Below are 23,683 nucleotides of genomic sequence, written 5' to 3'. Positions count from 1 at the left end.
CTACTGCACTTTCATATAAACCTGACAGCAAGCAAACTGTGAAAACCATCTGGCCACACCCTTGAAGATCGTAGACCCAGGAGATGGCAATCAGGAACTTGAAATTGCTTTTTGAGGCACACTGCAGGTTTGATGAGCTGTCTCCTCTTTGCAAGGTGTCTTTATTCCACAGAAAGCATATGAGAATGCTCACTTACGTGTGTGGCAGCCCAGCTCGGTGCGTGGCACATGCATTTTGATTATTTCTCCTCCAGGTATGACTTTCACATAGCCCATAACATTTGTAGAAATTATGTAAGGTTAAAGGGAAAAAGCAGAATTCGAAATCCCATCCCAAGGAAGATTACACCTGGAAAAACTTACGTATGCCTATGGACTAAGTACTGGAAGTCAACACAAAAAATAGGCAAGGTCCAGCAGACAAGACCTCTCCTCTCTTTTTTGTTTGCATCACAGCAAAAGTCCCAAATAAATTACTGCAGAAAGCTGCCATGGCAGATAAATATGCTCCTTTAGTTAGGCTGCATTATTCATGTTTTAAGTCCAGGTTCTAAACTGAAGATGTATTTTCTTAAAGCACCCATTTGCCACTGATTCTTCCTGCATCAGCTAAATTTAGGAAACCGTACTACAAATAATAACTTCCAAGAACTCTGTGGTACTGATGGGGCGGGGAGGGAGCAGGAGGTCAGAGTGGAGAGACAAGATTTAGCCTCTGGTTTGATACTGTGAGACAACATGCAAATGAGAAACCTCCAACACCTGTGACTTCTTTCAGGTTAGTCAAAAACCGACATACATTTGACTTGTCAGATCAACAGATGAGAACTCAAAAGCTTATTTTTGTTCAAGATATTTCAGTGCAAGGCTAAAGTGGGCACGGTCAGAATGTTGGATTTCCTCCAGCCAGTACGGGCTGGGTTATGGGAAGGCAGTGAGGGAGATTCACTCTAGCTCCGTCTCACCACTGAAAGCCCTACCACCGGGTGCTTTCGGTTCAGCTGCAGGACTTGCTGATGTACACAATTGTGACTCATGAAAACTGGGCCAGTTTCAGCAGTCACTTGGGACCAAGGCATTCCGTGGTATTACTTAATGAAGGTGAAGCCTGAACAACCCATCTCAAAAAATTGCCATGAGTGAAAGCTGCTGCTTAGAAATCAGCAGCAGATATTCTAGGAGTGTTCTCTGTACGTATCACCAGGGAAAAATTTATCTCTTACAAACATTATCTGATCACACATCTCAGCTGCTGAAAAATATTCAGTGGCTCCTCTCTGTCTGCAAAGTAGAGAAGACCCATTTTCACAGTGCTTCAGTCCACAACCCCCTTCCTGACCTCACATCCATGATCTCTCCCTCCTACCACCCCTCGCTCCTCAAACTCCAGCAACCCTGGGCTGCTGTTAAGTCTCCCCACATGTTCTGTGCTTCCCTGCTCCCGGCCATCCTGCCAAGTCCCTGTGGTTTTCTCTCTCTGGAATAGGCTTTCTGCGTGGCTCTTCTCGGTAAAACCTCCCTGACATACCCACCAGGCTCTCTGTGGAGCCTTCTCTCACCTCCTCGGCCTCACCCTTAGCAGCCTTCAGCCCCACGCTGGGCCCCCACACCACCAGCAGCACACAGGCGCATGGCCCTGGCACAGAGGACTGGCACTGCGTGTGAAGGGCCAGTCTCTCTCACTAGACCCCAGATTCCTCGAACTCCCACGGCTGTGGTAATCATCTATCAGTCTCCTGGCACCTCTCTCCTGTAAACGGTTCCAAATGAAGAAAGGAATGCATGAGGAGGGACATGCCATTTCAGAATTTTAAACATGTGGCCACCAACCCAATGCGCCCTGACAGCACTGCTCCCAGGCTGGCCACGGCACCTGCAGGTAGCCCTGGAGTCACCGTCCAGCGCGGGCCGGCCAGGCCCGTGCCTCCACCTTCACTCTCCTCCAGCTGTGAATGGGGCTCTGCTGGACGTGGTGAGTGCACGCTCCCACACGGAAAACCACGACAGGCAAAGACAAGGCAAAGATGCTGGGCATTTCTGGGGCTGCATTAAACTGGGGGCTACCCAGCCCCAAGATTCAGACCTGGCTGGGCTCCTGGAAGCTCTTAGTTTCCTCTCAGTAATGCTCCTGCTGCCCAACAGCGAAGCCCAGGGTGGGTGAACTAGGGCCCATGTTCACGGGGCACAGCTGTGCCCACTGATTCACGTATTGTCTGTGGCCCCTCACCTCATGGTGGAGGCTACAGTAGCTGCAGCAGAAGTCCCCAAAGCCCCAAAAATTCCCTGGGCCTTGACAGCCAAAGCGTGCCAAGCCCCGGTCTAGACAGTCCCATTGCACAAAATCATTCTGATGGTGACAGCTTGTTTTGCACATCCCATTTGTCTTCTCCATTTAAATGACATCTGATACAGCACACCACCTTCTTAGAATTGCAGCATTCTTAATCTGCAGCTGTGCTCAATTCTCCTTTGCTCTGATGCAGAGAGGGACAGAAGGATTTCCCTTGAACACAGGACTTTAAACAAGGAAAGTCAATGTGACATGTGAAAAATACTAAGTGCAGTGCCAGAACACAGTAGATGCTCAATAAATGGTAGTAGACAGGATTTGCCAGTGACTCTCCCTCAAGGGCAATCCCATCTGCATAATTACCAGCAGATACAGCACTGCACACACCAGGACGCAGAAGCCCACGGCAGATGACTCCAGGCACCAGCAGATACAGCACTGCACACACCAGAACGCAGAAGCCCAGGGCAGATGACTCTCCAGGCACCAGCAGATACAGCACTGCACACACCAGGACGCAGAAGCCCAGGGAAGATGACTCCAGGCACCAGCAGATACAGCATTGCACACACCAGGACGCAGAAGCCCAGGGCAGATGACTCTCCAGGCACCAGCAGATACAGCATTGCACACACCAGGACGCAGAAGCCCAGGGCAGATGACTCTCCAGGCACCAGCAGATACAGCACTACACACACCAGGTCGCAGAAGCCCAGGGAAGATGACTCTCCATGCACCAGCAGATACAGCATTGCACACACCTGGACGCGGAAGCCCAGGGCAGATGACTCTCCAGGCACCAGCAGATACAGCACTGCACACACCAGAACGCAGAAGCCCAGGGCAGATGACTCTCCAGGCACCAGCAGATACAGCACTGCACTCACCAGGATACGGAAGCCCAGGGCAGATGACTCTCCAGGCACCAGCAGATACAGCACTGCACACACCAGGTCGCAGAAGCCCAGGGAAGATGACTCTCCAGGCACCAGCAGATACAGCACTGCACACACCAGGACGCAGAAGCCCAGGGCAGATGACTCTCCAGGCACCAGCAGGTACAGCACTGCACACACCAGGACGCAGAAGCCCAGGGCAGATGACTCTCCAGGCACCAGCAGATACAGCACTGCACAAACCAGAACGCAGAAGCCCAGGGCAGATGACTCTCCAGGCACCAGCAGATACAGCACTGCACACACCAGGTCGCAGAAGCCCAGGGAAGATGACTCTCCAGGCACCAGCAGATACAGCACTGCACACACCAGGACGCAGAAGCCCAGGGAAGATGACTCTCCAGGCACCAGCAGGTACAGCACTGCACACACCAGGACGCAGAAGCCCAGGGCAGATGACTCTCCAGGCACCAGCAGATACAGCACTGCACAAACCAGAACGCAGAAGCCCAGGGCAGATGACTCTCCAGGCACCAGCAGATACAGCACTGCACACACCAGGTCGCAGAAGCCCAGGGAAGATGACTCTCCAGGCACCAGCAGATACAGCACTGCACACACCAGGACGCAGAAGCCCAGGGCAGATGACTCTCCAGGCACCAGCAGGTACAGCACTGCACACACCAGGACGCAGAAGCCCAGGGCAGATGACTCTCCAGGCACCAGCAGATACAGCACTGCACAAACCAGAACGCAGAAGCCCAGGGCAGATGACTCTCCAGGCACCAGCAGATACAGCACTACACACACCAGGTCGCAGAAGCCCAGGGAAGATGACTCTCCAGGCACCAGCAGATACAGCACTGCACACACCAGGATGCAGAAGCCCAGGGAAGATGACTGCAGGCACCAGCAGATATAGCACTGCACACACCAGAACGCAGAAGCCCAGGGCAGATGACTCTCCAGGCACCAGCAGATACAGCACTGCACACACCAGGTCGCAGAAGCCCAGGGCAGATGACTCTCCAGGCACCAGCAGATACAGCACTGCACACACCAGGACGCAGAAGCCCAGGGCAGATGACTCTCCAGGCACCAGCAGGTACAGCACTGCACACACCAGGACGCGGAAGCCCAGGGCAGATGACTCTCCAGGCACCAGCTGGGAGAGGGCCACACTGCTCTTCAAGCTGTGTGCTGTACCTATCTCCCTGAGCCAGCCTCCCCTTCCCGGCAGGATGCGGCAGCCTGCCTTAAACACAGCTCCCTCCTTAGGGAGGCACGCAGCGCTGCTGGGAACATTGTGCCTGTTTTGCAGTTGGCTAAGCCAGTGAGCTCTGGGAGCCCCTCGCTGGTGATGGAATAGGTCCATCAGGTGCAGATGGGTTACAGGCTTTGTAGACTGCCGCTTGTCTTCAGGCTTGGACACAATCTGCAGCATCTAGGAAGCCCTTTCTAAACAGCACGGACGATCCCTCCAGCTGAACACCACATCCTCCCTCTGGGATCATACTCTAGAAGCTGTTTTGAGAGAGAGGCAAACACTGACCCAGAGCAGGGTGCTGCTCTCCAGGGCTGGCCAGTTCTGCATGGGCAGGGCTGAGGCTCAAGACACGCAAAGGCTGGACGTGGTGAGGGCCACGGGAGCTCAGGGCAGAAAGAACGTCCACGGGGTGGGAGAGTGGAGAGAAATGAGAACAGCGGCTCTTCTGTTTCTCCTCAACACCAGGAGGGACACCCCTCTGTTATGCAGCAAGTTAATATTAGAGACGTGCTGCATTCCTGTGCCACTGCCTGACGTTCGCGGCAGCAGGTGTGGGTGGGAGAGCATGTTTGCGGCACTCACTGCCTGATGTTCCTGGCAGCAGGTGTGGGTGGGAGAGCATGTTTGCGGCACTCACTGCCTGACGTTCGCGGCAGCAGGTGTGGGTGGGAGAGCGTGTTCCTTGCTCTGATTAAGGATGAGCGGGTCACTGCTCCCAGGCCTCCCCAGGAAGGGCGGCACTCCTCCAAGCCCTCCACCCTCTCCACGCCTGCCGCTGCTAGCACGGCACAGAAGGAGGCCCTAGGTCACCTCGGTCAGAGCCCACATGTGGAAGCACAGGGGAAGAGAGTGCTCCGGCCACCAAGGAGGCCAGAGGACACTCACTGGGGTAGCCATGCGGCTGCAAGCCCACTGCTGAAGGAGGAGCAGCTGCAGAGGTTTCCATCAGAAAAGGCAGGAAACCTCAGCTTAAAGGAACAGTTTTTAAAAACCAGGAAGCCAAAAACCAAAAACACTTGGAAATGTTATCTTCCTTTGCTAGTTATGAGATCTTTTCTTCTTCAGGGCATAGGGTGGAGCCATTCCACGGTGCAATTTAATTGCACTCTCCATCTGCTCTCACTGACAATCATGTAAAGGAGACTTCGAACTGCTTCCACTTGGGTGCTGCGGGGCTGATCTCCTGGAACAAGGTATTTCATAAAATAGATATATTTGATTTGTACCTATTCTACCCCGGCGAGGCTCTGCCTCCTCCCAGGTCAGTACAGCTGAAATGATCCTTGAACTCCTCTGCTTAGGAATAATTTCCAAGAGTAGGAGTCTCAAGCCAAGGTCTGAGCTCTGCTCTGTTCACCCCAGAGTTACAAACTGACAGGGAAATCTGTGCCTATGCAGCCATCCTAAGATGGCAAAGGGACGCCCTAAGAGCCACTTCCCCGCATCCTCTCCTTGCACTGATAGTGGCTGCACCTCTCACGGAAAGAGCCAAGGGCCTTGTGGATTAACCTCCACTAGCCGGGGAAAAACCTGAGAACGAAAAGTTGGACCTCAAGAGAAAGAAGCTCTAACTCAGATTTCAGATGCACCTACTTCCTTCCCATGCCCAGAACTTTCACCATGCATTTCATTTGCTTTCCCATGGGAAAAGAAGGCCAGAGCTAGCTGGTGATGCCCCTGCTCAGTGATGAATGCTGAAACTTGACGCTGGCAGTAGCTGCGGTGATAACTGAAAGGAGGGAAATAACTTCTCAATTCAAACCTAGGGTTTGATACTGTCCACCTCAACACACACACACACACGCACACACGCACACATGTCTTTAAAACATCCCAGGGAGTCTGGCCACACAGAGGGGAACACATTTTTAAAAGCATGGACAGAGCTTGTTCACAGCCTGTAATAAGGTGATGAAACTAGCTAGGTGCTATTGCTTCACTCTCAGAGTTTTAAAATAAGATTGGAGCACTTCCCTTGCAGGTGTGGGCAAACACAAGGTCCACCTGCATTGCCTAGCAGGCAATGATTATTCAGAGCACCTGAAAACAGCAGATTTGCTTAAACCAGTCTTTGGTAAACTAGGGCGCATTTTCTTATGGCTAAAAACAACAATGGGGCCCAGAGAGCCCTTTAACCCGGCTTTGGGTCTTAACCAACCTACCCCCTTTAACTTCCCATTCAAACTTCCTATTGCAGACTTGAAGGCCCCCCGCACCAAGCAGCCATAACCCACGGAATCTCCCTGGAGTAGATGTCCTCTTCCATCACCACCACCACCATGATGCTTAAGCTTTCTGCTAGTCAGCCAGCCACACACGGTGCTGTCCCAACCCGGAACAAGAAACACTCTTTCCCTCCACGGATGCTCTCCACAGATATTCTCCTTGGTTGTTTCTACCAAGCTAAGCCTGTCTTCTCTTTCAAACTCCTTACAGAATTGCATCTCCTCTGAAAGCATTTCAGACTTGCTATTCACGTCACCTAGTCTCCCCTTTCCAGTGTCCACAGCACCTAAAACAGCCAAACACGAGGGTCTTCTTGGGTTGGAATCTGTGAATGAGAAGCTGCAGAATCTCAGCTTGGGGGAAGCAAAACTCAAGCTCTACACTGGGGCCACAGTGCCCTGAGGCACCCCTGCAGGGAACCCCAAGGACTGCACTCAGAAGAGCTGAGACTAACTAGAACCCACACAAGGGGTTACAGGAGTAACAAAGATGTGTGTCTCCCAAGATCACGTGTTCACAGGCTGTGAATTCCATCGCATAACACCACATAAAAGCAAGACGCTGGAGGATGGCCCCACCGTCATTCCCTGGTCATGCTGTCCTAGCATTTTCTCCCATGGTTTTATTTAAGCGCAATGGCTTAGCTTCCTATGTAGATATGTATACACTATGTAGATGATATGTATACACTATGTAGATATGTATACACTATGTAGATGATATGTATACACTATGTAGATACACTGTGATACTGTGATGCCCAAATCTTCACGTCCAGCCGAGACCTCTCTCCTGAGCCCTGGACCTGTATTTCTATCCACTGATGAATATCACATGAACATTCCACCCATGACTGAGCTTGGTCCCTTTCTTCCACCCAGCTCTGTTTCCTGGAGCACTCACATCCCTGGGTGGCAGAGCCATGGGTACTTATAGCCTAATTAGCTGTACCCTCAGGCATCCCTGACTCCCCAGTCTGAGAAATGACTTTCTTTCTGTATTTTGAAGATGTCTGATGAGTTTATGGCTGTTGTAACTTCTCAATGGATTGTTCCTTTTTTTTTTAATGTAGTTTCCCTCTTTACCCTAATTATTATTATTTTTTCTTTTGCTTTCAATTCCATTTTATCTCATAAAAACTATCGCTATGCCATCTTCCTTTTGCTTGATTCTTGCTAGAGAATCTTTCCCCTTCTTTCATTTTCAACTCTGTTATGTCACTTTATGGAAGATTTTCAGATCAAATCTGACTCTTTCACTTCTAAAAAATATCCAGTCCCCAGCATCCCAGTTCAGACCCTCATCACTTCTAATGAGGATTACTTCAAGAGCTTTTGAGGGTCTCTGGGGTACCCAACTCCCTCACTCCACTCTAACCTTGAGACAACATCCGCAAAAGAAATCGGAATGTGTCACCTGGCTTTGTTCATGAATCTTTGCTGGGTCTCTGCTTACTGCAAGATGAAGTTCAGACTCCACAGCTTAACAAACAATGTCTTTGCTAATCTGCTCTGAGCCTGCTTTTCCAGTCCAGCCACCCTGGTGAGCTCCCAAAGTGCCAGGACACACCTTCCCTTGCATGCCCCATCCCTTAGTGCACCCTGTACCTCTGCACACACTGCTTTCTCTACCCAGAATCCCACCTCCAACTCAACTGTCATCTCCATCACTGCCTGGCAAACCTCTATGATCATTTAGGACCACACCAAATTTTCACCTTTGGTGAAGCCTTGCTGTCTTGTCTGCCCTGCAGTGTTAGCCGCCTCCCCTGGGTGCCCAGGGCCCTTGCCTCTGGTATGCATTTTTAAGGATTTACACGCCTGTCTCTCCTTAATGCTGGGACACATCTCACTTCTCTTTGTATTTTATCCCCAATCCCTGCTACAAGGTAGGTGCTCAATAAATGTTTGCTGAGTCTGGAGGAGTAACAACTTCCAACGTAGCCAAAAGGAGAACTGAAGACAGCACCACCCTCACCCATACTGACCACCGCCTCCACTCTATCATCAGGTGGGGCTCATCTCCCCCTCCCTGACCTGCCCTGAAGCACTAAACCTACAGAAGACACACCCCTCACCCTCCCTCCCCACTGAGTCAAACCGCACTAGTCCTATGAGGCTGCCTCAACACCCCTCTCTTTACAAAGTCTTCCCCAAATCTCCCAGCCCATGGCCATGCAGCCCTTGCGTGGACTGGCAGAGCCCATGCCATCTATGATAGGCACTTTGGCACCCAAAGGCAACCAGGCTGCAGTGGTGTCTATGCACACTACACTCAGTCAGAACACGGAGGAGCCCACGCGCTGCATGCTTCTCCCAAGACCTTGGTTTGGATATCCTGGCAGATCTTGCCCCTCAAACATTCTCCACCGTGGACAGGGTGAGACGCAAACCAGGAAACCCACTCCAAGAACACAGAGTCCTCCACACACCTGTGCCAGGTGACTGCTCAAGTACAGCAGTCAGGAGGAAACACTCAGACACCGGGACTCAACATGAAGGCAACATCTAGGAAGAGTGTCCTGCAAAAGTCTTCAGTTGTAAGGAGAGGCTGGTCAGTGAGCATGAGCCCTAGAGAGAAGGTCCCCAGCTGAAGGACAGGGTACCTCTAGGAAGCCAGGCCAAAAGAGTTCTTTGATTTAGAAATTTAAAAAACCATGTCCTCCCTAGACTCAGTTAAGTACTGGAAGATCTCAAGCCCTCTGAGTCCAGCCATGCAGGAGTTCTAGGGCTCCATTTGCAAGTGAGTCTGTGGTAGCAGGACCAGCCGGTGGAGGGGCCGCTCTTACACACCCGACTGCCACACGAGAAACCTAGATACAGCTTGCTTCAAGAAAGAGCGATTACTAGACAGTTTTCGATCCCTGCTATAATCATTTCTATTTGAGTCATATCTATTTAAATCTGGGGTTGGCTTCAAACAAATTTGCCTCAACACACGAAAGCTGCTGTAAGCTTTTGGTACAGCAAGTACCACTGATTCTGGGTGGCTTCAAAGAGGTTTTCCTAGAGAGATGAAAACAACTGAGGTGTGCTGGAAACAACTGTCAATCTGAAAACCATTCCAGGTCAAACAGCAACTGGTTTTCAAAAGACTTGGACCTTTCTAGCAACTTGACACCCACAGTGTTTTTCGGTAAGATAGCTGAATTCACCCACGCTGGAAACAATGGCCAACGCAAATGGGAAATCTTGCCCAGCACTTCAAGCTGTATCCCCCGGGGATCTGTGAGTCCTAAAAAAGGGCACAGATTCATTTTGTGTCCAATCATTCAGGTAGAAATAGAGCACACAGGAAAGAAAGTCTAGACCAGTAAATACATGTCTTGGGCCATCTTCTCCCTTTGAAGATTGAAGATTAAGATGACTGAAATAAAGTGGATGACATACTTTGCTTTGTACCAATCGGCCGTGGACAACGGGATATAGCTTGCCTGACATCATGCATCACACATGCATCTATGAACACAGCGCAGCCAAACACAGATCACCTTCCAGCCAGGCCTGAACATTCAAATGAAATCTACCTGTCACTACCAGACACCCAGAGCATGGCCCACAGACCCCCTTCCCTTCTTTCTCCCACTGTCTTCACTCGAATAGATACTTGGACATGATCTTATTGTGACAAATAAATTCAAGAATTTTTTTTTTTTTTTTAAATAGAGGAAAAAGTGGGAATCATCCTTCCCTCCCTCCCCTCCCATTCTAGTTCTCTAGGAAATCACCAGTTTGAGGAGTCTGGCCTGGTCCTTTCAAACCCTTATCTGTGCATTATCATGCATATAAATGTAATACAGAAATACACCATTGACTTTAAACTTTACATAAATGTGATTATATGATGGGTATCATCCTATAACTTGCTTCCTTTTCTTAACAGTGGACTTAACCCTGTGAACACACAGACGTCTTCCTTTTCTTGTTGAATTGCTGCCGAGTATTCCTTAATATGGATGAACCAGCACTGACCACTCCCCTTCTGCTGAATATGTGGGTTGGCTCCAATTTGTTGCCATTACAAACAGCGCTGCCATGAATGGCTGCACACTTGAACATCTGTACACATCTGTGTGTATGAGATGTGTGGCTTTGGGGCTTTATCCTCCTTGTGCCTGGAGAAGGGCAACCTATAGCTTCTGTGACTTGCAAGTTCTGGACAGGAGAGGCCCTGGGGTCCTGAGAGCTGAGGCCTGCTGTGGTCACCTGGGGAAAGGCCCTGGGGTCCTAAGAGCTGAGGCCTGCTGTGGTCACCCCCTGGGGTCCTGAGAGCTGAGGCCTGCTGCGGTCACCTAGGGAAAAGGTAGGGCTGGAGGTGACGGCCTGCATGTCAGCCTCGGTGGCTGCTGGAGGAGGGCCACAGGCAATGAGGCTCTCCCTTTACAACCAGAACACAAGTCCCTGTGCCCTGAATGTCCTCTCAGCTTTTCCTAATGAGGATAAGCTCCATGAAGTCTGTGACAGCGTTTCCACAAGCTGTGTGCCAACCCTGGCATGGGGCTTGACCATGGCAAATCCTCCTTTAATTGACTGTCACTGTCTGTGTCTTGGATGCATGGTCCTCTTTGTAGAGCCAAGCTTTTAATGCCAAGCAAAGGTAGCTCTCTAGAGATCAATCAGAAAGTCACAGGAGCTGCACAGGGGATTACTGGTTGTAACAACTTAGGAAAAGATCATTCTGAACCAGAGGCCCCAGCAGCTCTGTAGAACAGGACATCCACAGGCACCGCTGCTTACTAAGGAAGTGAGGAACTACACAGACTGCCCATATAAGCGAGGCTGCATTGCACCAACCGATCCTCTGGCTTCACAAATTGCTCATGATAAAGAAATCACTCTTGACCCCACTCTACTTTCACGTCCTAATGAGCCACAAGTGGCCAAAGACGTGATGAGACATGATTTCTCACGTTGGAACGGGGCTAAATGCGTGATAAGACATGATTTCTCACTTTGGAACGGGGCTAAATGGTGCAAATCTCACCTTTCATCAGCAGACATCTGCAGAGGGGCCCCTGTGTGCTGGATCCAAGCCAAGTGCTGCAAGGACCAGATAAACCCCAGCACGGCAGCTGCCTGTGTGGGCTCGCAGGCCAGCTCAGGAGCCCGATGTGGGCCATGAACACTTACGTCATAAAGCACAGGTTAAATGGATGCTTAATATCCTACAGAAGCAGGGACAGTGCACACGTGTCTCATGGCCCAACTGAGAGTACAAACTGAAGATATTACAGAAAAGGGGCCGAAGTCCTGAGCTCGGAGGACCCTGACGGTGTCCCTCTCAGAGGAAGGAGAGCTGGGGCTGAGCTCGGAGGGAGGGGAGAATTCATGTGAGCAGGAGAGGGTGGGAAGAGAGGAAAGAGAATACACACATGCCTTCTTCAACTTTAAACACCCTTTATCATCTTGCTTCTGGCTTGCTTTACATTTGGGAAGCCAACAAAACTTTTGTTCAAGAGAAATGGGGTAGATCAGCAAGAGGAACATGTGGCAGGAAACCAGGGTCCCTCCAGGAGACCTCGGCCTCAGGCCCACGTGGCCGCTGGGCACTGACCCGGGGAAAAAGGATGGGGCCGTCCAAGCAGACTGGGCGTCTCACCTTGGTGAGTTTCCTCATCAATAAGCAGGTAAATAAAGACAGAAGTACAGGCACACAGTTAACAACCAGAGGAAGAAGCCAACTACAAACAAAACTAACACAAGTAAAGTCTTGGCATCAACACTTCAAAAAATGTCTTCAATGTTAAAAGAAATATAAACAGAATCACCAAGAATAAATGTCTGCATATGAAAACATCCCATTCTTTTAAAAACACCATAAATGGTTCACACTGAAAACAGAAAATATCCAAGCTGAACTCTAGCTCATAAAATCTACCTGGTATATACATACAATACCCTGGTCTTCATAAATGAGTATAAATCATTTTTTCTCTACTTGATCCTACACTGTCATCTTACAATATGTCATTTTTAAAAAGGTAAGGTTCTTCATGTTAGAAGCTTAGTGAAGGCATGAGAATACTTCTTAAAACTTTTTTTTTGTTAATAGTGAGAAATAGTTTTGTTTCCTGCAGGTGCTCTGCTTAAATACACAAAATGAAAAATGAAACACCGAAATTTTTACATTAGAAAGAGTTCTGTTTCTTTTTTTCAGGGGAAGGGAGAAACCTTTCATTGCTCAATATTAGTTTCTCAGCAACTACAAACAATATCAGGTTTCTGATTTGAAAAATCACTGTCTTTGCAATAGGAGTTTTCACCAGCCCTCAAACCTGGAGCCATCAGTAGACGCTGAAGACACTGCTCCCACCCGTCCCCACAAATAAGGAAACACTTTTCAGCACACAGGGGCAACTCCCTGACAAAGTCCTGAGCACAGAAACAGGCGAAGGAGGATTTTGCTTTTTCCTCTTAAACAGGTCTGGGCTTACTTTCTATTGAAATTAATATATGTGGCAATGATTTTCCGCCATTTTACTAGCATCGTGTGCTCCAAAGTTTTGATACCAAAAGTGTAGTCCTGAAGGGCTATGGCTGGCAGGAAGACCCTTGCCTCTGTAGTGAGAAGGCCTTGGTTCCAGCCCTGGCCCTGCCACTTGCTGACAGATGATGTGAGAACCAGCCTGGTTAAGCCATAGAGGCACTAAATAACACCATCCACCTTGCTGGACTCAGAGTTCTCAGAGGAAGTCATGTCCTGGCATTCTCCACCAGCTGGAATGCCAGGGATCACATTTTCTGAATTCTTAGGCATCGCCAAAGGCCCAGTCAAATGTCTCCAGATTCAACGGCAGAAGAAGGATCTCATTCTCTGGGCTTCCACAGGCTCTGTTCCTATGGGATTTGCCACCTGCTCCAAGCCACAGCTCTTCTCTCACTGTCACCAATATTTATAAAGCAGCTACAACGCGTATCTTGTGCATACACCGAAGGCTCTGCCAGGGAAGATCTTGGGATGAACTCACTTCTGTTACCCACAGTACCTGTCCCAAGACCTGGAACATAGGAGGAGCTCAAGAAATGAATAAATCAGTAACCCTTTGTCTTCAAAGGGAAGAACTATCTGGAAAGGGACAGGATGTGTGAAGGGGGTATTTGCAGCAAATAACAGCAAAAATCTTGCTAATTAAAAGGAAAGAAGAGCAAAGCTCTGTGCTGGTGATGGCATGGCAGGGAAAGGCACTTTCATACATTGCTAGTACAAGCACAAATAGCACAACCTTTTTCAAAGGTGATCTGGTAAGATCTATCGATACCACTAAGGATATCAGAAACATCAGTCGTGCTAGGAGAGAACAGAGGCAGTGGGGCATGCTGGGAAAATCCCCAGTCTGGGAGAGGAGTCCCAGCTTCCCATCAAGCTACCCAGACAGCCATGGGAATCCCAGGCAAGTCCTTTCCTGTCTCCCAACGTCCAGGTTTTTGTCCACCCAATGATAGAGTTAGGCTTGCTGATCTCTAGACCCTGTTTAGCTGGGATTTCTGTCTCCGACAGAGAGAGGTGGGGCATAGAAATGGGTCAGAGCTCCTCAGAATCTCAGATGTGAATTTAGGGCTTACTAGAGAGCTTGAAGGTCCCCAGGTTTCTATTACGTTTCTAAGATCTTCATTCTGGAAGGTCTACTCCTTAGCTACTCTTCTGAAGAGGTAGTAATTGGAGACATAGGCCTTTTTCCCTTGGCTGACCACCTCACCCATCATGGTCCAGTGGATAAACACATCTTCTCTCATCCACCCAAGACGCATCAGAGACCACCCAGCCACTCCCTGACCAGAGGCAAGGCACAGCCACTCTGAAGGCCTGATAACAGTACCTTCTATTTTCTTTTTCCAGCCAGGCTGCTAGGAAGAGTACAAGATGCTATGAATGCTATTTTGGGAAACCCCAACCCCCAACAAATTACCCAAATAATGGGGTCCAATCTAATCCAACCAAAAGCAACCAAGTCACAAGTTCCTTAGTTCCTTCCTTAGTAAAAATGGGAGCCTCCTTACTTACATCCCCTGGATTTCACAGGACATGTTCCATGGGGGTCTCAGTAGGAGGCACATCACATAAGCAAGCACATACAATGTCTCCCGGCTCACAAAGGCTGATACATGTCTGCACAATAGGGCTCTCAAGCCTTTATTCCGACAACACAACCGTGAACCTTCCAGAGGGGAATAAAGTGTGCTAAGTTTTCTAAACTTGCATGGCCATATCCAACAATATGAATACCCTCTCTCACTTAGTCTCCATCACAATAAAGGCAGAACTAGAGTTTCCAAAAGCCCTTTGTAACTGATGCTAAGTACCCCAGAGCTTTAAACTCATTGAGATGTTTGTTGGAAATGACCCAAAGAAGTATCCACAGTGTAGTGCCCAATACATCGCTTCACAGCAGCAGGGCTCGCAGGACACCTGCATGGATGTAGCAGGACTAAAACCCTTCCATTTTAGACAGTAGCTACCTTCCCACTTCCTACCAAGCCCCAGCCTGGGGCTGCCCAGAGAAGCCAGCGGCCATTCAATAAATACGTATGGTTTTGAAGATCTCGGGAAATAAAGGAGGCCCAGCTCTCTCCTCTCCCACCATTTATCACCCTCACTTAGGGGCTCTCACCAGCCGGGGGTCAGCTCACTGCATTTGCTTGACCCCGCACAGTCTCCCCGCTCACCTTCATTCCCTGCCCCATTTCTCTCCCGGGATCAGGGCTGGCAAAACAAGGAGCTGCTGAAACACCAAACCCGTCTGCTAATTCCCCACCGACTCCAAACACATCATTTCCCTGACTCATCTCAGGCTGCGTGAGGACACAGCTTATGGATCTGGATTTGAAACTCAAGACAGAAGACTGCCTTTGTGCCCCAGGCAGACAGCTAAACAAAGATTTGGAACTTCTGAGACTATAACTTAATGTGGGCACCACCAATTCAAATAACTTTTGGCCCCTCACTTTTCCCCACTGTGCAATCAGAGGCTATTGTTTTGATTTTTAAAATAAGAATATATCATGAATTACTTGTGAAATTAAAGATTGATAAAATGCTAAGAGGGGCAATACTAATACATTATGCTACAAAACAGTGGCATAACAATAAATATAAAATCACATGGAAGTACTTACTATGAAGCTAAGATAATAATAGCACCCGGAGACTACAATAGGGTGTCTCCAAGTAAAAGCCGTCCCAGTGAAGAAAAGGGGTAGCACTTCTCTCTCTCTTTTTTTAAAGGCAGAATTTGTCCTTACAGACTGAGCTACACAGGGAATAAAAAGAATGTGTAGTGTGTTGTGTCGGGAACACAGTTTGCCCACAGCTCTGAGGTTTTACACAATCAGCGGGCTCTTTATACCTGGGTTACAAACCCACCTGCTTTACTCGCTAGCCTGTGGTTTCCCAAGTGATAAGGGCTGGAGCTCTTTGATTTCTAACACTGGCAGATCTCCTATCTACACAGAAGTTACAATGTGAGCAGATTTAAGGGTCATGTGCACACATGACAGTGTGTTCCATTAAATGGAGTATGAAGCAGGGAGGCAGGCCTGGGGCTGAGGGTGGAGAGGGCATCTCTGCAATTTATTAAAATAAAGGAAACCTCAAGCCTCATCTTGTGATTTAAGAGGAAGTCAATCATGACCAGTTTGCAGTTTAACTTAGCATCTTGGCCATAGCTTGGCTGTATTTTAAATACAAACTATTGTTGACAGATTAAAAAATGGAGTGGTTATTTTCAAAGGAACTGTTAGGCTCCAAAAAAAATGTTTTGTTGTTGTTGTTATTTCCAATAAAATCATGCTGGAACACAAATTACAGCACCTTAGCAAAAAAAAAAAAAAAAAATTATGAGCTAAACAATACAAGGAAGTAGGAGCTCGGAGATCTGGAGAAATTAATTGAGGTTTGTTCACCACCTATGATTCTCTGGTACTACAATGTTTAGTAGAATCATTTATTATTCTACATTCTCATCAGTTTTAGCTTGCTTTATACTAACTAAAATCTGGCAGCCCTAATGGCTAAAGAAAATAGATACATTTAAAATAAACATTACCTACTCTTGCCTAATATAAATTTAAATGAAAACAGCCTGAACCGGGATTCTTTCTTTCAGAACAAGCCACCCCTCCCTTTCCAACACCCCACCCTAAAATAGAAAAACACATACACATCACAACCACACAGCATTATTTTCTAAAAGGAGGTAACTCGGGCTCTGTCAAGGCCAATAAACATAAATAGATTTTACCTCTAGCCAACAGCTCAAACCGTCCATTAGGGTAAATTTAAAGATGTTTTTGGAATTAGTGCACAAGCAGACACACCCTGTTTACCCCAAAAACCTAAAACACAACAGCTTCTACACCGAGAGTCTCCACATTAGAGCGGCCCTGGGAACCCTCCAGGACGATTCACCTTCTGTTTTCTGTGACCCCTGAATGCCAGTGGTAGCTATTTGAGCTTAAATGGGACAAAATCAGGAAATGAGCAGGCTGAATTTTTTTGGATTTTAAAACCAGAGATAATTCTGAAAGGAATGAAAATGGGGTTTAAATGTCCTTAAGGTCCAGAGGGAAATGCAGCCTCAGCTTATTCCTAGGAATTTAGCCACGAAAGCCAAAGTGGCAATGCAGCAGGAGTGTGATCAGAAAAAGCACACACCCTCGCGCCACGCTACAGACAGCGCGTTAACATCGACACGGCCTGAACACAATGGGAATGTCGCCAGAGATCACAGGAGTACGTTCGCATTGGAGAGAACCTGGTTGCCTTCATTAACGTCATAGGCACTCCCACGGAATACAAATGAGGACACCCACACACACCCCACGGTGCTCTCTTACCTCCAACATAGGCCTGGCACTATCGTGGACAGACAGAATATGTGTCACCTTGTTCTTGCTCAATTGTTCCGCGTCTCTGGCATCTGTCAGAGAAGAAAGGGGATGGACATTTTGATATCTTTGCAAGTTAATTACTCCTAAAGTCTAGCCAGAAAAAAAAAAAAACCCACAAAATGACTTGCATATTTCTTTCCTGAAACTTCATAACTGACCATACATGTAGGAAACTTAGGGCTACTGCTTTCATATATTTTGCCTAACTTTTTTCTTTTGTTTTTTTTTTTGAGACAGAGTCTCGCTCTGTCGCCCAGGCTGGAGTTCAGTGGCGCGATCTCGGCTCACTGCAAGCTCTGCCTCCTGGGTTCCCGCCATTCCCCTGCCTCAGCCTCCCGAGTAGCTGGGACTACAGGCGCCCGCCACCACGCCCAGCTAATTTTTTGTATTTTTAGGAGAGACGGGGTTTCACCATGTTAGCCAGGATGGTCTCGATCTCCTGACCTCGTGAGCCGCCCGCCTCGGCCTCCCAAAGTGCTGGGATTACAGGCGTGAGCCACCGCGCCCGGCCTTGCCTAATTTTATTTCTGATTGTCTCATCTTTTGACCCAGAGTGAGAAAGAAAAAAACTTTCTATGAGGAAGAAGAGTCCCTTTAAATGATCAGGCGCAGAAAGGCCTCTGTAATATAACAGCAGTCTCCTCTCCCTCCCCCTTGAGCTAAATGGTTACCTTGAAGCCATCTGCTATGTGGTCCCTAGACTGATGCCAAGTAGCCATCAAATGCCGTACATCATAGTTCAATATCGTATAGCCAGGCACTAACCAATGTTATTTCTATAAACCAATGAGAATTCCTGCTGAACAATTTTTTGTAATTGCCACTCTCCTGATTCGTCTTTTTTTCTTTAAAAACTTGAGCCCCTATTTTACTCTCCGGGGCACTCCCCAAGGCAACCTGAAAGCCTGTTTCAGGCTACAGTCCTCAAGCTTGGCCCAAATAAACCCTCTGTATTAATTTTGCCTCAGCTTCTTCCTTTTAGGCAACAAAAGTGTTAATCTAGAAATTGAAATGCACTTAGATTAATAAACATTGTAATCATGATGGATTACATGGATTACATCATCAAGAAGGTAAATTTACGAGACCATTTTGTAGTTAGCATTTGTAAGAGATGACCTTAGGTCAGTCTTTCTGCATGAGACACATAATATTAGGGATATTTAAAATTTTTTTTAATTCAATGGCCTCTTAATGATGAGAATTCTTAAAAAGCTAAATACAAAACCATTAACTCTAGAAGACAAAGGAAACTGCCCATTACTTCTTTCCCCAGATGTCAAAAGCAGGGACAGTTCTGGATTCAGACAGGACTGTGGTTTACATCATCTATATTCACTTTAAAGCACAATTAAAAAATGAAACTTTTTCTGGAAATTCCAAACGGAACTGTCTATCAGCTGTCAGTTGGCTATTAAATTATCTCCATATGAAACTAAGAAGATAACAAAATTATATTCCCTTCCAATGTCCCTACCTGCAAAAAGAAGACCGAATGGTGTGATCCCCTGAAGTGGAACCCTTCTACTAATCTACAAAACAGGGGGCCAGCAGGAAATGAGGAGGTCCACTTCCCTACGCCCCCATCCCAGCCTGGCCAAGCTTTTCTAAATGATACAGGAGAAATGGATCGAAAGGCAAATGTTTAGGCCGGGCGTGGTGACTCACACCTGTAATCCCGGAACTTTGGGAGGCCGCGACGGGCCGATCACCTGAGGTCAGGAGTGTGAGACCAGCCTGGTCACCACGGCGAAACCACATCTCTACTAAAATTACAAAAATTAGCTGGGCGTGGTGGTGTGCACCTGTAAACCCCACTACTCAGGAGGCTGAGGTAGGAGAATCGCTTGAACCCAGGAGGCGGAGGTTGCAGTGAGCCGAGATCGCCCCACTGAACTCCAGCCTGGGCAACAGAGTGAGAGTCTATCTCAAGCAAAACAAAACAAAACAAAACAACAACAACAACAAAGAAAGGCAAATGTTTAATTATCATGGTTCTAGAGACTATTTCATGGCATGGGAAAATGCTCAGGGTATAATGTAAAGCAGGTACCAAACCATAAATATGACACAAACCCAACGTATAAAAATGCAGAGACAAACACATGGCAGGGAGGATGGCGGGACTGGTACAAAGACAGCCCCAGCTCAGAGACGGAATTACAAGGGTTTTCTTCCTTCTTTATAGTGTGTGTGTGTGTGTGTGTGTGTGTGTGTTCTACATGAGTGGCTCTGAAGTTTAACACCCTATGAACTACCAAGAGGCTAGTTAGAAAGATCTACCCTGGGGCTGAGGAATCTCCGTTTCTAACAAGCCCTGATGATGAAGCAGAAGTCAAGAAACATTGTTCTAAACATTCAGCAACGTCAGGAAAAAAAATTTAGGTGATATTAAAATACCAGTTTTAAGACTCTTTTCATTGCTCCAACCTCTCAGGCTTCAAATTCCAGGCTATTGCTTTCCCAGATTCAAATTTTCGAGCTTCAAATTTAGGGCTATTGTTTTCAAGTATTTTGCCTAAGTTTATTTCTGACCGGCTCATCTTTTGACCCAAAGTGAGAAAGAAAAAACCTTTTTATATGAGGAACATGAGCCCTTTAAGTTATCAGGCTCAGAAAGGCGTCTATAATATAATAGCAGTCTCCTCTCACTCCCCCTTGAGCTAAATAAATAGTTACCTCAAAGCCACCTGCTATGGATGAGAGCCATCTACATAGCACATGGGGACTCACTGCCAACCCCCAACCCCTCACAAGTTGGGGTACCAGCAAGGCTAGCTTAGAATTAATTAGGCAGAAGCTAGAATCGTTTTGGAAGCCACAGGCAGCCAGTTCCCACATTCACACCGAAATGGGATTTTCCAATCGCCACCAGCATGGACATTTTAGACAAGCAGTGAAACAGACAAAGCCACAGCTTCAGCGCTCACAGAACCTGGAGGAGGTGGGGCGGGGACCCAGTAGAGGCGGGGCAGCCTGATGGTGCCAGCTCATCTGACCCACCCACCTGGCTCCTCCAGACACCCATTCCACCTGGCATTTGAATGTCAACCATCTGTATTTGTTTCAATCTACTTTTCTCCTTTCACAAAGCTTTATTGGGATATAATTCACATACCATAATACGGACCCTGATCAAGTATATGATTCAATGGTTTCATACGTTCACAAGGCTGCACAATCGCCACAATATATAACTTTAGAACATTTTCTTCACCCCGTAAATATGCTTTGATAATACAGAGTGAATCTTTTTTAAGTGGCCTGGGGAAAAAAGCATACATTTCTGAACAGAGAAGACCACTTGATATCACGACAGCCCACTGCCGGCTGGACTCCAAAGCACAGGGAAGCACTCCGGCGCCAGCACCTCCCCTCTTCCTCACCGCACGCTAGCACCGTGTTCGCTGTTGCATCCCTTCCCATAAGGCACAGGCTCTGCCCACTTACTTCAGAGTGCATAAAATGCTTAATCAAACCTGCTGGGTGATGACCCTGGAACTTTAATTCTTACAGACTTCACACTATTGGTTGTCCTGGAAGGCGACCTACAACCATGAGCACGAGGTAATGAGCTGGGAATCCAGCTGTAAGGCTCAAGGTGGAGTTTCCTAATGTGCACAGACACAAGCTTGTACATTTCAAACTAGCTCCTCCTGAGCACAGACCTAGAGGGGCAGAACTTAGCGCTTTGGTGCTCAACATGGGGTCCTCCAACCGGCAGCAGAGCATCAAGTAGACCCCAGGTCTACTTGATCAGAACATGCACTTTAAGAAGAACCCCAGAAGGTCATGTGCACCCTAACACCAAGCCCTGGAGGGAATGACCTTTGGCCTGGTGCCAGTGGGCCCCTCCCCAACTGGCAGTCACAAATGCAACAGGTTAGTAATTCATAAAACCAACAGGAAGGTTACCAGTTAGAATTCATGTGGAAAAAATAAGTCTGGATGGACATATGCTGACCTGTTAAGCATGGTGATTTTGTCTCAGTAAGCTGACAGCAGACTACCTCCGACCAGGCTGGCCTTGTCCAAACAACTGGGTACCCACCAGGACTGTGTGTCTTACTGGCAGACACAAAACACAAGCTCAAGACTGCGAACATGGTCTCAATGCACACCACTCACGTACACACAGTACCTAAGAGCGTTCCCACTTTTCTAGAATTCTGTGGACATCTTCAAACAATGAGGGCTTCGTCTGTCAGCTGACATCCACTGTCGCTGGTGCCAAGTTGTAAGGAAGCCACGGACCCACCCTCTGGCCCAGGGAGGGGCTGCTCTCTCTGGCTTCCACTCCCTGCCTTCCCTCCTGGCTTCTGGGCAAGGCTGCCTGCTGCATCCTGGAGCCTCAACAGAGAGGCTCTCACCAAAGCATCGAAGACCCAAAGACCGGGCTCCAGAGCTGGGTTTGTTTGTGGTTCTTCTCCAGGAGCAAAAATCACCAGGCGCTACAAAACCATTTGTGGATTCATTACAAAGCTTTTTTTTCTTAAGGGTTGCAGAGTGACAGGCGAGGGAGCCTACTGAAAGGAAGGAGGGAAGAGGAGAAGGAAGGGAGGGAGGGAGAGAAGTGGGGAGGGAAGAAAGGAAACGGGAAGGGGAAGAGAAGGGAGGGGAGGAAGGAGAAGGGACAGAAGAAGGGAGTGACTGTTTACGTTCCTTTCTACTCTACTGGTTCTTGTGTTACAAGAGGCACATATTACTCGTGATTTTAAAAGAGCAGGATAAATGACTATATGAGATGCCAGGCAAGAGCACAGATGACAGCTGGATTCACCGCCCAGGAAAAAAGAAAGAGGCCACATTCCACATTGGGTTTCCACCCTTGCCAGCCAATGCCACCCAGCTGCCTACTGTAGACCTGGCATCGATCGGGCTCCCATGGCAGTAGCAGTGAGTGTGTGGGTGCTTATTTATCAGGGCACCAGGTATTGGGCACTGAGCCCACCGAGGGCATCACCCATTGTCTGGGTCAGCCCCGCTACAGCCCTGTGAGACAGACTCCATCTTCCCAGTCTACACCCCCAGGTGTGTAACTCATGTGAGAACACACACTGGCCCCTTCCTGTTCTGCACCTGCTGTTGGACTCTGATAGCCTGAGGGCAGGGACGCTGGTCCACATTCAACTCCCAGCACATCGTGTGTTCCCGATAAGCTTGTGCAATGAACAAGTGAATTCACAGCACAATTGGGGAAAATACTTCCTCTCCTTCGAGCCACTCGCCAATTCACTGTACTCTCATTCCTTTCTTTTAGATAAGCCTTGTACCTGGAAAGCGTTTAATAAATATTTGGCTAATGAGTGAATAAAACACAACCTCATACCAATATCAGAATAACTTAAGGTAATAATGCAGCATTAACCCTATGAACAAGGAGAGGTGGTGGGCTGTTTACAACACTCTCATAGACGAAACCACAAAGCACAAGATCCAGGAACCTGCAAGGAGTCCTATGTTATTGAATATTTAGAAAACAGGTATAGCTTGTAGTGTGAAAAGAGTTTTAAATATTTCCTTAAAGCTGTCCTTCCAAAAAAAGTAACCTTTCATGATTAAGGCTAAAACTCTCACATACTGTTGTCAGAAGTGTTGAATTTGGTTCATATTTATTAAAATTTTTAATTTCAAACCTTTCATCTAGCAATTCTACTTCTAAGAACTTATCCTAAACTCTGTTCTCAAAGACACTCCCTTTCCCCATGAAAACAGTTAATAACTCACTAAATAACTCTGACGTTTGCTACATTAATGTATCCTGGCCTACTCACCACAAAGGGTTTGCTGCTTTTTCAGAACTACAAAGCTTACTAATTTAGCAAGTCCAGTACTATTTTTAACATGTTCTCGTAGCAATTAGCAGCTGTCAGCTCTCTGTGCTCAATTCTCTTTGAGGCCTAATAGTGAGCTGGGGGGATAGGGGGGTGTGTGTGGAAACAGACATTATAGAGCAACAATAAAGATTATTTGTACAATCAATTTGAATCTGAACTCAGAAATTTCAGCAACATCCAGAAAGCCAACAGGAGTGGCCATGTTCTGGCTTGTTAGGGAAGGGAGGAGCATTAGCTGCCTATGACACGGTCTGGCTCTGTCCAACCTAACATGAGTGGAG

General features: G+C 47.7%; 1 protein-coding gene across 18 annotated transcripts in view; it reads right to left on the bottom strand.

Moving 5' to 3' along the window:
* The window catches only part of DUSP22 (dual specificity phosphatase 22), a 76,806-nt gene that overhangs the window by 39,334 nt on the left and 13,789 nt on the right, over positions 1 to 23,683 (bottom strand). For 7 of the 18 annotated variants that reach the window (XM_034961341.3, XM_034961342.3, XM_008972911.4 and 4 more), the window contains one exon: positions 17,512 to 17,594. In XM_034961341.3, coding sequence (XP_034817232.1) covers positions 17,512 to 17,594 — 83 coding nt within the window. The other 11 variants (XM_034961343.3, XM_063605109.1, XM_063605101.1 and 8 more) reach the window with 11 other exon arrangements.

The sequence above is a fragment of the Pan paniscus genome, chromosome 5, assembly GCF_029289425.2.
Source record: "Pan paniscus chromosome 5, NHGRI_mPanPan1-v2.0_pri, whole genome shotgun sequence".
Taxonomy (NCBI): domain Eukaryota; kingdom Metazoa; phylum Chordata; class Mammalia; order Primates; family Hominidae; genus Pan; species Pan paniscus.
The sequence above is the reverse complement of the archived record's forward strand: the minus strand, read 5'-3'. Positions and strand labels throughout refer to the sequence as shown.